Consider the following 15245-nt stretch of genomic DNA (forward strand, 5'->3'; position numbering starts at 1 on the left):
AAGAGCCGTTTCGTTCGCGACCGACACATCACTTCACTGCACCATTGGATGCAGCTAGTCGCCATGGAAACCCATTTAATGAAGCTCTGTTCATGAGCTCATCTGAAGGCCAAATGAAGTCCTGATTGGCTCTGCAGAAACTCTGCACTTCATCATCCACTGAGCCCACTCTGTGTTTTCCACTTCATGGCTGAGCTGCTGTCGTTCCCAGTCACTTCCACTCTGTTATAATCCCACTAACAGCTGACTGTGGAACATTTAGTAGTGAGGTCATTTCACAGCTGGACATGATGCACTGGTAGCATCCTGTCACAGCACCACGCTGGACTTCACTGAGCTCCTGAGAGCCATTCATTCACAGATATTTGTAGAAGCAGTCTGCATGCCTGGGTGCTGATTTGGTACATATACGGTCATGGAAGAGACAGGAACACCTGAGTTCAGTGTTTTGGATGGTGAGTGAATTCTGTTGGCAGTATCCTCCTGCAAACTGAGGCAAAAAGAATCGTCCCATCAAACTTTTCTTGTGGTTTCCTGCCTATTTGGAGCTAAAAGAGGCCACCAAACATTAGATATCAATGGAAAGCCCAGGATGTCCTCTATCTAGCACATCAGGAGTTAGTAGGGTAGCTCGAATAACTCAAAAGATATAGACCAAAAACAAATGTCCATTACAGAGGACATAAATAGGCTGGTTCTCATGAGGATATTGTGTCTATGAAGTAAGTGTCAGGAGAAAGCAAGACAGACACAAAGCAAACAAGTCGTTGTTCCAAAGAACGTCAAAGAAAAGTAAGAAAATGTTTTAGAAGCTTCAAACTGACGTGAATGATCAGCAGGTACAGAAATGTTTAGAGCTGCTGTACAAAGTCGTCACAGCAGATTCTGTCAGCAATGTTTCCCATGTTTATTTGATCTTATAGATGGATCGTACTGCAATGAATGATCACCTGGAACAGGTTTTCTTCTTCTTCCTGGATACGACTCATCATGTTGTTGTGTGACAATAAGTTTCCTAGCATAGCATTTAAAGTCTGTAGTTCAAATCTAAGAGTTGTAGTTTGATCAGCAGAGAGCAGAGCTGTGAACGTGACTGTGGTGAAGCTTCACTCCTGAGACTGAACTTAGGAAATATTGTGAAATATTTAAACCCTATGTAGACGTCCTGGAGCCTTCATCTCACAGCAGAAACCAGTCGCATTAGTTTTACTCAGAGGAAAACTTGTCCTGATCAAAATGAGGTTGGGGGGAAAAGAACAGGAGAATCACATTAATAATAATGAATAAATATATAAAGAGGAGCTACTGGAGTCAGTGTGGACACAGAGTCACAAGAACCCAGAGACGCTACAGAAGCTGATCTGTTAGTGTTCCCTTTGATTGCTTCCTTTCCTCAGTCTTTCCTATCTCTCCTCCTTCTTTGTAATTGTTGTTTGATTTGACATTAGGACCACTGTGCAGTGTGGGCTGCCCTCAGACTGAGTGGGAGTGGGTTGGCCCACTGCATGACCCCCTGACTGTGATCGAGTCAGCGGTGGGTTGATTGTAATAACTTCTCCTGTGTCGGCCCCTCTCAACAGTTTCTGACCATGTTTCTGTTGGAGACATGCTAACAATGCTAATGCTAAAGGCTGCATAACTGATGCTCAGCTGGGACAAGAACTACATGTTGTGTTGTTCAATCAGAACAAAGCAGCAAAGACAAAGATGTTTGGACTTGTGTTTGATCCTGCAGCCCGAGCAGCTGTCAGACACCACATCTGGAATGTGGCACTGAGCACAGTCTGACTGGAAAGCTGGGACACTTGTGTTTTAGCTGCTTAGTTTATGCTGGAGGGAAAACTGCTCACCTTGGATATGTTTCTGGTTCTGCAGACAGTGCATTTGCTCATACTGGGACCAGTCTGCGTCATCAGGAGACTCCTCCTGTCCCCAGTGTGGAGAAAGATCCAGAAGCAGAGCTGGACTGCAGACAGCCAGTCAGAGCAGCTGTGTACAAAGTAAGACTGAACATCTGTCTGCTGATGGACTCATTTCTGAAAACTGGACTTCTTGTTGTTGTTCAGACACTGAAGAGTTTTCTTTCTCTTTCTTTCAGCAGATGTTGGTCTGCAGGAGGTTTTAGATGAACATAAGATCAGTCTGAGGAGGAGATGTGAACGTGTGACTGAAGGAAGTGATGAAACAGGAAGTAGAACCCTCCTCAACAGGATCTACACTGAGCTCTACATCACAGAGGGACAGAGTGAAGAGGTTCATACCCAACATGAGGTGAGGCAGCTGGAGACAGCTTCCAAGATGGACGCCCTCCATGACGCTCCAATCAGGTGCCAGGACATCTTTAAAGCCTTACCTGACCAACAGAGACCCATCAGAGTGGTTCTGACCAACGGCGTGGCTGGTGTTGGAAAAACCTTCTCAGTGCAGAAGTTCACTCTGGACTGGGCAGAGGGCTTGGAGAACCAACATGTCAGTGTGGTGGTTCTGCTTTCATTCAGGGAGCTGAACCTGATCAGAGATGAGCAGTACAGTCTTCTGGAGCTGCTCCATGTTTTCCATCCAACATTACAGAAGGTCACAGCAGAGAAGCTGGCTGTCTCTCAGCTTTTGTTCATCTTTGACGGCCTGGATGAAAGCAGACTTTCATTGGATTTCACCAACAGGAAGCTGCTGTCTGATGTCACACAGAAGTCATCAGTCAGCCAGCTGCTGACAAACCTCATCCAGGGGAATCTGCTTCCCTCAGCTCTCGTCTGGATAACTTCCCGACCTGCAGCAGCCAATCAGATCCCTCCTACATGTGTTGACAGGCTGACAGAAGCACGAGGCTTCACTGACGCCCAGAAGGAGGAGTACTTCAGGAGGAGATTCAGTGATGAAGAGCTGTCCAGCAGAATCATCTCCCACATGAAGACATCCAGGAGCCTCCACATCATGTGTAGTATCCCAGTCTTCTGCTGGATCACTGCTACAGTTCTGGAGCACATGTTGACTACAGAGCAGAGAGGAGAGCTGCCCAAGACCCTGACTGACATGTACTCACACTTCCTGCTGGTTCAGACAAAGAGGAAGAAGAACAAGTACCATGAGGGACATGAGACGAGTCCACAGGAGCTGACGGAGGCTGACAGGGAAGTTCTTCTGAAGCTGGGGCGGCTGGCGTTTGAACATCTGGAGAAAGGAAACATCATGTTCTACCAAGAAGACCTGGAGCAGTGTGGTCTGGATGTGACAGAGGCCTCGGTGTACTCAGGAGTTTGTACAGAGATCTTCAAAAGAGAGTGTGTGATCTTCCAGAAACCAGTCTACTGCTTTGTTCATCTGAGCATTCAGGAGTTTCTGGCTGCTGTCTGCATGTTCAACTGTTTCACCAACAGGAAGACGGAGGTGCTGAAGAACTTCCTGGAAAATAATCCACTTGATCCTTACTATTACTTTTCATTTTCAGATGATTTGTTGAGGAGAACCATAAACAAATCCCTCCAGAGTAAAAATGGCCACCTGGACCTGTTTGTTCGCTTCCTTCATGGCCTCTGTCTGGAGTCCAACCAGAGACTCTTAGGAGGTCTGCTGGGTCAGACAGAGATCAGTCCAGGAACCATCCAGAGAGTCATCAACAACCTGAAGGAGATGAACAGTGATGAAATCTCTCCTGACAGAAGCATCAACAACTTCCACTGTCTGATGGAGATGAACGACCTCTCAGTACATCAGGAGATCCAAGAGTTCCTGAAGTCAGAGAACAGATCAGAGAAGAAACTCTCTGAGATCCAGTGCTCAGCTCTGGCCTTCATGCTGCAGATGTCAGAGGAGGTTCTGGATGAGTTGGACCTGCAGAAGTACAACACATCAGAGCGGGGACGACTGAGACTGATTCCAGCTGTGAGGAACTGCAGAAAGGCTCGGTGAGTCCAGATGTGATCATTTACATCATTAATTAGTGTAGATTAGTAGTTTAGTTGGTAAATGGTAAATGGACTGGTTCTTATATAACGCTTTTCTACTCTGTCTGAGCACTCAAAACGCTTTTATACAACTAATTCATTCACCCAATCACACAAGCACTATTTTCTGAGCTTTTAAGTGCTAAGTAGGGCTGCCACGATTAGTCGACTCGTCACGATTACGTCGACTATCAAAATCATCGACGACTGATTTAATAGTTGACGCGTCGTTTGAAGCTTTGTAAAAGCAGGAATAAGTAGTAGGATTTAAGAGTGTAATAACGGACCGAAACAGAAGATGGCAGCACTGCATGTACAAGGATGCCAGCTGCCGTTAAACCCCGAAGAAGAAGAAGAAGTAGCTGTGTCCCAGAATTCATAGCGCGGCCCAGCTCAGTTTCCAACAATGGCGGCAGCTAGTTAGTTTTAATATTACTCTTATTATTCTTTCTGGGTCACAAAATAAATGTTTAGCATATTTTCAGGCGAGAATGTAACTGTGTAAACCTCAAATATCTGCTCAGTTTATCAAGACACCACATATTTTCAAAAGCGCTCCGACGTTTTCGGAGACGTCTGTTACCCACTAGCTCGATAGCTAGCCGGGGGCAAGGCTCAGTAGAGCCCGTGAGAACACTGGACTCCCAGCAAATCGTTTTCAAACCCACCGCCGTCTTTCGCTACTCAGGTTAAACATACATAAGTCACTTAGATAACTTAAAATGTAACTAAACTAAACTAAAAATGATAACTTCAAAATGTTATTGTTTGGCTTTTTTTAGTATTTTATTTGTTCCTGAGTAAATTGGTTTGGCTGAGATTAAAGTTATAGTTTTTAAAATGGTAAATGGCCTGTATTTGTATAGCGCTTTTTTGTAGTCCCTAAGAACCCCAAAGCGCTTTACACATCCAGTCATTCACACACTGGTGATGGCAGCTACATTGTAGCCACAGCCACCCTGAGGCGCACTGACAGAGGCGAGGCTGCCGGACACTGGCGCCCACTGGGCCCTCTGACCACCACCAGTAAGCAACGGGTGAAGTGTCTTGCCCAAAGACACAACGACCGAGACTGTCCGAGACGAGGCTCGGACCGGCAACCTTCCAATTACAAGGCGAACTCCCAACTGTTGAGCCACGATCGATTGATTAGATTTTAGATAGCAAGGATTTTATTAAACTTCACCAAAACAATCTGCACATTTCATTAAAATTTAATAAACTATCATCTTGTCTTTATTTTTAGTTAGCACATACCTTAAACACTTAAAGCTGTAAGTTAATGATAGTTATATAAGAGCAGATGCTGCTGGTGCAATAAGCTGTACGTTTTACGTCCAGTGGATGATGATCTGATTAGTCGACTAATCGCAAAAATAATCGGTGACTAGTCGACTATCAAAATAATCGTTTGTGGCAGCCCTAGTGCTAAGTAGTCTACCATTCATACTAGGGCTGCACGATTTTGCATAAAATGAGAATCACGATTTTTTTGCTTAGAATTGAGATCACGATTCTCTCACGATTTTCTTTTCCAATATAAATATTTATTGCACTTATTAACTGCACATCAACTTTGTAACAGTTGAAACTGTACATAAAAACAATAAATAAACATAAAAACAATAAATGCCTCACATTTTGTGGTTGCAGCAAAATGTTGTACTGCTTGAAATTCCGTCTCCACCGTTGCTCGACACTGCGTGTATAGAGCAGGTAGTGCAACAATAGAAAAATAGTTGCGGGACGGCACTGTGTAGCGTTTGTCTAGGGTGTTGATCATTTTCCTAAATCCCTCGTTTTGCACAGTGTTGATATATCTTTGGTCAGATGATGAGTAATAGCCTCCGTAATTTCTTTGTGCCTGCGGGAGTTCGACGTGTATAGGGAAGCGCTTTATAAGGTTCCCGTTATTGATGTTTGGGTGATTGACCGGGACGGATTTTCTCCTGTCACTTTCTCGTCATCCCTGACGTGTTCTCCGTTGTTTTTTCCTGCCACACGGCACAGCTTCTGTATCACGTGGTATAAGGCTCCGCCCTTGTCATTTGTTGAGCAGGAAGAGTGAGCGCTTGTTTTCATGCAGATTACGTCCCGGATCAAAATGCGGTACAATCGTCGTCGTCTTTTTTTTTTTTTTTTTTTAATCGTTGTCATTTGGAAATTAGATCGCACATAAGTATGAATCGAGATCGCGATTTTCTAATGATTAATCGTGCAGCCCTAATTCATACACATTCACACTCCGATGGATGCATTGGAGTGCAAGATGGGGTTATTATCTTGCCCAAGGATATTTGGCATGCAGACTGGAGCAGCCTGGGATCGAACCACCGACCTTATAGTTAGTGGCTGATCTGCTCTGCCTCCTGAGCTACAGCCACCCACAGTACTAAACAACTCTCATTAGTTTCTCAGATAAAATGATATTTTGTGTTGATCAGTAAATGTGTGTGTGCACTTAGCATGATCCTGCATTGGTAGTCATACGCTGTGTGTTGTAGACTCACATCTACATGTAGTACCTGTGTTGTGTCATTAGGGGGCAGTATTTTAAATCTGCTGCTGCTGTTGTTGGTCATTCAGATGCTCCTGTTAGACAGAAATAAGAATCTATGAAGAGCTTCTTTGTAGTGACGTGAACTCTGATGTTACAAACAGAGACAAATATCCAGAGCAGTCACCGTCTGAGCTTCTCCTCTGACTACAGACAGAACTACAGACACAGAGTTTAGTGGCATAAACATGGTGGGTGAGGATGAAGGTGCTGAGGAAGACTCTGGTTTAGTGTGATTAAAGTGTGATGTACTGATGAGTGACAGTGCTGTGGTTCAGAGTGAGGCTCAGAGGTGAACCAGCTGTGCTCTCTTACTGCCAACAGTGGGACAAACTGAGTGAGACACTGCTGACATCTGGACTGAACATGTGTCCAATCTGTGAGCTGATGTCACAGCAGCTCATGGATTCACTTTCATTCCTGCTGCTGCTCCTAATGTCTGACTTCATGTCCTCATTAATCACAGAGCTGATTGTTCAGTGTTTAGTTGTTGCTGCTGAAATGTCGTCCCTGTTTTCTGCTGATGGAAGTCACTGCTGTTTACATCCCCAAGCTAACTTCCTGGCAAATGTCATGATGTCATCAGTGCTTTATAGACGGTGGGAGGTTCATGTTGTAACCCCAAATTGTTTGTGTCCGTACGCTGTAGCCTTCCACACCATCCTTTATTGTACAGACTCAGCAGCAGCTCCATGGAGAGAACAGATTTGAAGTGTGTCACATCCATGCAGTCACAGCTGTTTCCACCATGTTTCCACTGATATTAATCCTGTTCAATGACACGTTTCATATCAGTGAATATGTTCTTTAGGACGTCCACTGACATGTTTAAGTGTCCTGCTGGAAATCACTCAAATCATCCATGAAATCCATGAAAAATCCTTTTAGTGTTTCTAACTTCACCCTCTGTCCTCTCTCTCTCTCCATCCTCCTCACTGCTTCTTTCACTGATAATCACACAAACATCGTATTCAGCTACAAAATAACACAATAATATCATCTGATGATCATTATTATGAGAGCAGGATCCATATTTGATATCAGAGTAACACACTGCTCGGTTATGTACAGTCATCATCAGTGACTGTGGGTCAAACAGAAGCTCTCTGATTGGTTGCTGACCTTGGTCACCTGTCCACTCTCACCTGTTTGTGTTTGCTCTCTCTTTGCTGTCTCCATCCTCTCTCTCCTTTCTCTCCCTCTCTGTCTTTGTACGTCACTCAGGTCCAATGGAAACAGTGACATTTACAAACCAATCAAAGACAAACTGATACATGTCAGGTTATAACAATATTCAAAGTGAATACAGGCTGCTGCTGGACACAGACAGGTAACATCATTTTGACTTGCTGTCACCTGGATCTGGACTCATAAACACTGAAGCTCTGAACAGGAATACAAATCATTTTCTGCCAACTAGCGACACACCAGCAGATAATGGCTCAGAAAGCTAAAATGAGCCAATCATTTCTGTGTTTAGTTCCCCTGAAATCAGATCTGATATCAGCAGCTCTGAGTTCATTCATCATTATTGTCCAGTGATGAGATTTCTGCTCCGTTTGGTAACAGTCAGCAGGTTTTTCCTGCGTGTGGACGTGAACAGTTGTACCTGACAGCAGGTAGCAAACAGAGATCATCTTTCCAGCTGGAACTCTTCACTGAGCTGAACTCATTCAAAATGTTCTGGAGTCAAAACAGGAAACAGTCCAAATGTGTGTCTTCACTCTGACTCTGGATCAGATCTCAGTGACAGACTGTGGACATTATGGAAGCCTAAATGTGACACCATCTTCCTCCTTCATCTGCAGATTAAAGCCAAACAAAGATTCTCATTAAAAGTCTGCAGGTCTGAGAGAGACTCAATCGTTGTGTCAAACACAGTAAGAGGAGCTGAAGCACAGATGTGAAGAGCAGATCATCAGATTATGACCTCACTCTGTTTTGTCTTCATATACATTCAGTCTGTTTATAATGCAGATTTTCTGCTATTATAATAACACATTTTATATTTTCTATAATCACAGACTGAGTCAGTGTTGGCTCTCAGGGACTCACTGTGAAGTTGTGGCCTCAGCTCTGAAGTCCAACCCCTCCCATCTGACAGAGCTGGACATGAGTGGAAACAACCTGCAGGATTCATCAGTGAAGCTTCTGTGTGCTGGACTGGAGAGTCCAAACTGTCGACTGGAGACTCTGAGGTGACAGACTTGAGCAGGGTTCATTTAAAGGTTGACAGAAGTGGAGTGGTGACGGGGAGATGTTTGACAGGACAGTGTTTCAGCCTCCACAGGTTCATGTTGTGCTCCATCAGTCAGTGAAGATAAAGTCAGCACTGATGAGGCTGTAGAGTGTGTGAGGGATGTGAATGAGGCTGTTGAAGATCTGATGATAGCAGATAAAAACAGGCTGCAGAGACTTTGAGCTTGTGTGGAAACAGAGAGAGAAAAGAAAGACATGAATGTCAAAGCTAATAAAGGTGAAGTTAGGAGCTGTGATAATGTTCATGGTAGGGCTGGGTCAGGGGTCTGCAACCTTTAACATCCAAAGAGCCACTTGGACCCGGTTTCCACGCAAAAGAAAACACTGGGAGCCGCAAATACTTTTTGAAATCTAAAATGAAGATAACACTGCATATATTGGGGTTTGTTTTTTTGTTTGTTTTTTTACCTTTATGCTTTGTGTGAACAACTAAAGTAAGTAAGTAAAGTTTATTTATTAAGCGCTTTTCACAGACAGGCAGTCACAAAGCGCTGTACACAAGTATTAAAATAAACAATACAATCAATAGACATTATACACAATGTAAAAGATCAAATGTAAATAATGTAAAGAACATAAAATATGTAGATCAACAAGAGGCTTGTTTGAACAGAAAAGTTTTTAACTGCTTTTTAAAACAGTCCACAGAGCAACTAAGGTGTGTTGCTTATGAAATCCATGAAGTGCTACAGAGAAAATTACATTTTATTTATGTAATTAACACATTTTGAACTCTTAAAGAAATATAACAAAAGGAAAGACACCCAGCTGAACTAAAATGATCCATGTAGCAAACAAAAACTGTTGTGAGCCGCCACCCTTATATCGCCTTTGGGCTGTTGGAGCGTTGACCTGACTTTTAAAAAGTAACTGGAAAAAAAGCACTAAGCTGCTAAAAAAGAAAAATAGATATTTGCAAAATTCTGCCTAAATATGTATTTTACCTGGTTAATGTGTGTGGCGGGGCGTGGTCTGCAGCGCCGCAGCACGGGAGGCGGACGCACCTGAGCGGCACCCGCGATCACGCCTCGCCACCTTAAAGTCTGTGCTCTCTCTGCTGTTGTGTTGTCGGGCTGTGAGCTGAAAAGTTACAGCCGTCTGTATGCATACAGCAACCGTTTGTGAAAAGTGGTCAATAAAGAGATGCTGAAAAGCATGTTCATGAAAACATCGTCGGGTCTGCCGTGATATGTTTACAATAAGACTTATGGTCCCGAACCTCTCCGCACAGCGTCTCCAAATCGGGGCTTTCATCTTTACGCAGGATTGTAAGCTGTCATCTGTGAGGCGTGAGCGGTGTTTGTTTTTAAACATAGTTCACGGTGGAGAATAGCTGCCGACATAATGTGGATCCGAAGATCCGCAATTGGCCTACCTGGGGTTGAATGTCTCGATAAATGCACGGCGTTTCCGCGAGTATACCGGCTTCCGCGAGTGTGACGCTTATTTTGAGCCATGAAAAAATAATAAGATAATTTTATTTTTATATTTCAAAATCACAATAATCTTCCAATGTAGAACTACAAGTTAAAAAAAAGAACTAAACACAAACAAAATACACTTCAGCTAAATAGTTCTAATGTATTTTCCCAAACCACCCGGAGCCGCAAAATAAAGACGAAAGAGCCGCCTGCGGCTCCGGAGCCGCGGGTTGCCGACCCCTGGGCTGGGTGATATGGCCTAAAATTCATATTGCGATATAATTTGAAGCATGACATTAAACATGACATACCATGTTCTGAGAGATTTTTTAAACTAATTCAAACGTACAGCTCTGCTACCACTTCCAACATTGGTGGTCACTTGGTGTTTCGCTCGCTCTGCGGTAGAGTATCACTTCCTGTTCCTGCTCAAACACAGTGGTGTTTCTGAGTAGCTTTTCTGCTTAGCAATTTAATTGAAATCTTTTGATACATCCCTTTTTCATAGTATAATCTTCACGTGCTTCATCTGAATCACCCTTTCTGTGTGCTCACTACCTAATTTATAGCCAAAGTATTCACTCACTGTCTCTTTACTGTTTCGCTAGCTTAGCTTAGCTCGTAGCTGACTCGTTAGCACCATGGCTACTTCACCTGTCCCTTTTGCACTTTCCTGCTCATTGTGTCAGATGTTTAGTTACTCCTCGGCCTCCTTTAGCAGTAATGATACCTGTAACAAATGTAGCATATTTGCAGCTCTGGAGGCCAGGATTACTGAATTGGAGACTCGGCTTCGCACCCTTCATTCACCCGTAGCTAGCCAGGCCCCTGTAGCTGGTGCAGCCGACGATAGCGTAGGCCCCGCTAGCTGTTCCCCGGCAGACCCCAAGCAGCTGGGGAAAGAGGGAGGCTGGGTGACGGTGAGGAGGAAGCATAGTCTTAAACAGAAGCCCCAGGTACACCACCAACCTGTTCATGTGTCTAACCGTTTTTCCCCACTCAGCGACACACCCGCCGGGGGTCAAACTCTGGTAATTGGTGATTCTGTTCTCAGACATGTGAAGCTAGAGACACCGGCAACCATAGTCAATTGTCTTCCAGGGGCCAGAGCAGGCGACATTGAAGGAAATTTAAAACTGCTGGCTAAGGGTAAACGTAAATACAGTAAGATCATAATTCACGTCGGCAGTAATGACACCCGGTTACGCCAATCGGAGGTCACTAAAATCAATATTGAATCGGTGTGTAACTTTGCCAAAACAATGTCGGACTCTGTAGTTTTCTCTGGTCCCCTCCCCAATCAGACCAGGAGTGACATGTTTAGCCGCATGTTCTCCTTAAATTGCTGGCTGTCTGAGTGGTGTCCCAGAAACGATGTGGGCTTCATAGATAATTGGCAAATCTTCTGGAGGAAACCTGGTCTTGTTAGGAGAGATGGCATCCATCCCACTTTGGATGGAGCAGCTCTCATTTCTAGAAATATGGACAAATTTATTAAACCCCCCAAAATCTGACTATCCAGAGTTGGGACCAGGAAGCAGAGTTGCAGTCTTACACGCCTCTCTGCAGCTTCTCTCCTCCTGCTACCCCCCCAAAAACCCATCTCCATTGAGACTGTGTCAGCTCCCAAACAGACAAAAAACAAACCAAAAACCAGCAATAAACAATTTAAACATAAAAAATCACAAAGAAAGAACAATACAGAATCCACATCTGAACCAAAGAGTAAAACAGTGAAATGTGGATTATTAAATATGAGGTCTCTCTCCTCCAAGTCTCTGTTAGTACATGACTTAATAATTGACCAACAAATCGATTTACTCTGCCTTACAGAAACCTGGTTGCAGCAGGATGATTATGTTAGTTTAAATGAATCAACACCCCCGAGTCATTCTAACTACCAGAAACCTCGAAGCACAGGCCGAGGGGGCGGTGTGGCAGCAATTTTTCACACCAGTCTATTAATTAACGAAAGACCAAGACAGACTTTTAATTCATTTGAAAGCCTGATGCTTAGCCTCGTCCACCCCAGCTGTAAAACTCAGAAACCAGTCTTACTTGTTATTATCTATTGTCCACCTGGGCCTTACACAGAGTTTCTCTCTGATTTCTCAGACTTTTTATCTGATTTAGTGCTCAGCTCAGATAAAATAATTATTGTGGGTGATTTTAACATCCATGTAGATGCTAAAAATGACAGCCTCAACATGGCATTTAATCTGTTATTAGACTCAATTGGCTTCTCTCAAAATGTAAAAGAACCCACCCACCACTTTAATCACACTCTAGATCTTGTTTTAACATATGGCATAGAAACTGAACATTTAACAGTGTTTCCTGAAAACCCTCTGCTGTCTGATCATTTCCTGATAACATTTACATTTACAATAATTGATTACACAGCAGTGGAGAGTAGACTTTATCAAAGTAGATGTCTTTCTGAAAGTGCTGTAACTAAGTTTAAGAATATAATCCACCCACTGTTATCATCTTCAATGCCCTGTACCAACATAGAGCAGAGCCGCTACCTGAACGCTACTCCAACAGAGGTCGATTATCTTGTTAATAATTTTACCTCCTCACTACGTACGACTCTGGATACTGTAGCTCCTGTGAAAACTAAGGTCTCAAATCAGAAGTCCCTGACTCCGTGGTATAATTCTCAAACACGTAGCCTAAAGCAGATAACTCGTAAGCTGGAGAGGAAATGGCGTGTCACAAATTTAGAGGATCATCATTTAGCCTGGAGAAATAGTTTGCTGCTTTATAAGAAAGCCCTCCGCAAAGCCAGAACATCTTACTATTCGTCACTGATTGAAGAAAATAAGAACAACCCCAGGTTTCTCTTCAGCACTGTAGCCAGGCTGACAAAAAGTCAGAGCTCTACTGAGCCAACCATCCCTTTAACGTTAACTAGTAATGACTTCATGAACTTCTTCAGAAATAAAATTTTTATCATTAGAGAAAAAATTACCAATAATCATCCCACAGATGTAATATCGTCTACAGCTACTTTTAGTACCATTGATGTTAAGTTAGACTCTTTTTCTCCAATCGATCTTTCTGAGTTAACTTCAATAATTACCTCCTCCAAACCATCAACGTGTCTTTTAGACCCCATTCCTACAAAACTGCTCAAAGAAGTCCTGCCATTAATTAATTCTTCAATCTTAAATATGATCAATCTATCTCTAATAATCGGCTATGTACCACAGGCCTTCAAGCTGGCTGTAGTTAAACCTTTACTTAAAAAGCATCTCTAGACCCAGCTGTCTTAGCTAATTATAGGCCAATATCCAACCTTCCTTTCATATCAAAAATCCTTGAAAGAGTAGTTGTCAAACAGCTAACAGATCATCTGCAGAGGAATGGCTTATTTGAAGAGTTTCAGTCAGGTTTCAGAGCTCATCACAGCACAGAAACAGCTTTAGTGAAGGTTACAAATGATCTTCTTATGGCCTCTGACAGTGGACTCATCTCTGTGCTTGTCCTGCTAGACCTCAGTGCTGCGTTCGATACTGTTGACCATAATATCCTATTAGAGCGAGTAGAACATGCTGTAGGTATTACAGGTACTGCGCAGCAGTGGTTTGTATCATATCTATCTAATAGACTCCAATTTGTTCAAGTAAATGGAGAGTCTTCTTCACATGCTGAGGTTAATTATGGAGTTCCACAGGGTTCAGTGCTAGGACCAATTCTGTTTACATTATACATGCTTCCCCTAGGCAGCATCATTAGAAGACATAGCATAAATTTTCACTGCTATGCAGATGATACGCAGCTCTATCTATCCATGAAGCCAGGTAACACACACCAATTAGTTAAACTGCAGGAATGTCTTAAAGACATAAAGACCTGGATGGCCGCTAACTTCCTGCGGCCCTGAAAATCTTAGAAATATGGTATCTAAGCAGATCCTTACCCTGGATGGCATTACCTTGGCCTCCAGTAATGCTGTGAGGAACCTTGGAGTCATTTTTGACCAGGACATGTCCTTCAACGCACATATTAAACAAATATGTAAGACTGCTTTCTTCCATTTGCGCAACATCTCTAAAATTAGAAATATCCTGTCTCAGAGTGACGCTGAAAAACTAGTTCATGCATTTATTACTTCCAGGCTGGACTACTGTAATTCATTATTATCAGGATGTCCTAAAAACTCACTGAAAAGTCTTCAGCTAATCCAAAATGCTGCAGCAAGAGTACTGACAGGGACTAGGAAGAGAGAGCATATTTCTCCTGTTTTGGCTTCTCTTCATTGGCTTCCTGTTAAATCCAGAATTGAATTCAAAATCCTGCTCCTCACTTACAAGGTCTTAAATAATCAGGCCCCATCTTATCTTAATGACCTTGTAGTACCATATCACCCTATTAGAGCACTTCGCTCTCGCTCTGCAGGCCTACTTGCTGTTCCTAGAGTATTTAAAAGTAGAATGGGAGGCAGAGCCTTCAGTTTTCAGGCCCCTCTTCTGTGGAACCAGCTTCCAGTTTGGATTCGGGAGACAGACACTATCTCTACTTTTAAGATTAGGCTTAAAACTTTCCTTTTTGCTAAAGCATATAGTTAGGGCTGGACCAGGTGACCCTGAATCCTCCCTTAGTTATGCTGCAATAGACGTAGGCTGCCGGGGATTCCCATGATGCATTGAGTTTTTCCTTTCCAGTCACCTTCTCACTCACTATGTGTTATAGACCTCTCTGCATCGAATCATATCTGTTATTAATCTCTGTCTCTCGTCCACAGCATGTCTTTCATCCCGTTTTCCTTCTTTCACCCCAACCGGTCGCAGCAGATGGCCGCCCCTCCCTGAGCCTGGTTCTGCCGGAGGTTTCTTCCTGTTAAAAGGGAGTTTTTCCTTCCCACTGTCGCCAAAGTGCTTGCTCATAGGGGGTCATATGATATGATTGTTGGGTTTTTCTCTGTATTTATTATTGTGCTATCTACTGTACAATATAAAGCGCCTTGAGGCGACTTTTGTTGTGATTTGGCGCTATATAAATAAAATTGAATTGAATTGAATTGAATTGAATTGAATTGAACATAAATGAAGACAGAAA

General features: G+C 43.1%; 2 protein-coding genes across 2 annotated transcripts in view; both read left to right on the plus strand.

Moving 5' to 3' along the window:
- Positions 1 to 415: 415 nt before the first annotated feature.
- On the plus strand, positions 416 to 3909 carry LOC134620455 (protein NLRC3-like). Its single transcript, XM_063466622.1, has 4 exons — positions 416 to 455; positions 1449 to 1527; positions 1876 to 2000; positions 2099 to 3909. The coding sequence occupies exons 1-4, from the start codon at positions 416 to 418 to the stop codon at positions 3907 to 3909; spliced, it is 2055 nt and encodes a 684-aa protein (XP_063322692.1).
- Positions 3910 to 7775: 3866 nt separating this feature from the next.
- The window catches only part of LOC134620464 (ribonuclease inhibitor-like), a 37168-nt gene continuing 29698 nt past the window's right edge, over positions 7776 to 15245 (plus strand). Inside the window, exons 1-2 of the mRNA XM_065470103.1 lie at positions 7776 to 7831; positions 8526 to 8699. Coding sequence (XP_065326175.1) covers positions 7776 to 7831; positions 8526 to 8699 — 230 coding nt within the window. The remainder of the gene's footprint in view (positions 7832 to 8525; positions 8700 to 15245) is intronic.

Source organism: Pelmatolapia mariae, linkage group LG3_W, assembly GCF_036321145.2.
Source record: "Pelmatolapia mariae isolate MD_Pm_ZW linkage group LG3_W, Pm_UMD_F_2, whole genome shotgun sequence".
NCBI classification, from domain to species: domain Eukaryota; kingdom Metazoa; phylum Chordata; class Actinopteri; order Cichliformes; family Cichlidae; genus Pelmatolapia; species Pelmatolapia mariae.

Coding starts and splice junctions, on each gene's coding strand:
- LOC134620455 (XM_063466622.1), top strand. CDS start 416: ATGGAAGAGACAGGAACACCTGAGTTCAGTGTTTTGGATG. Junction 456..1,448: donor TGAGTTCAGTGTTTTGGATG/GTGAGTGAATTC, acceptor ATTTGACATTAG/GACCACTGTGCAGTGTGGGC. Junction 2,001..2,098: donor TCAGAGCAGCTGTGTACAAA/GTAAGACTGAAC, acceptor TCTTTCTTTCAG/CAGATGTTGGTCTGCAGGAG.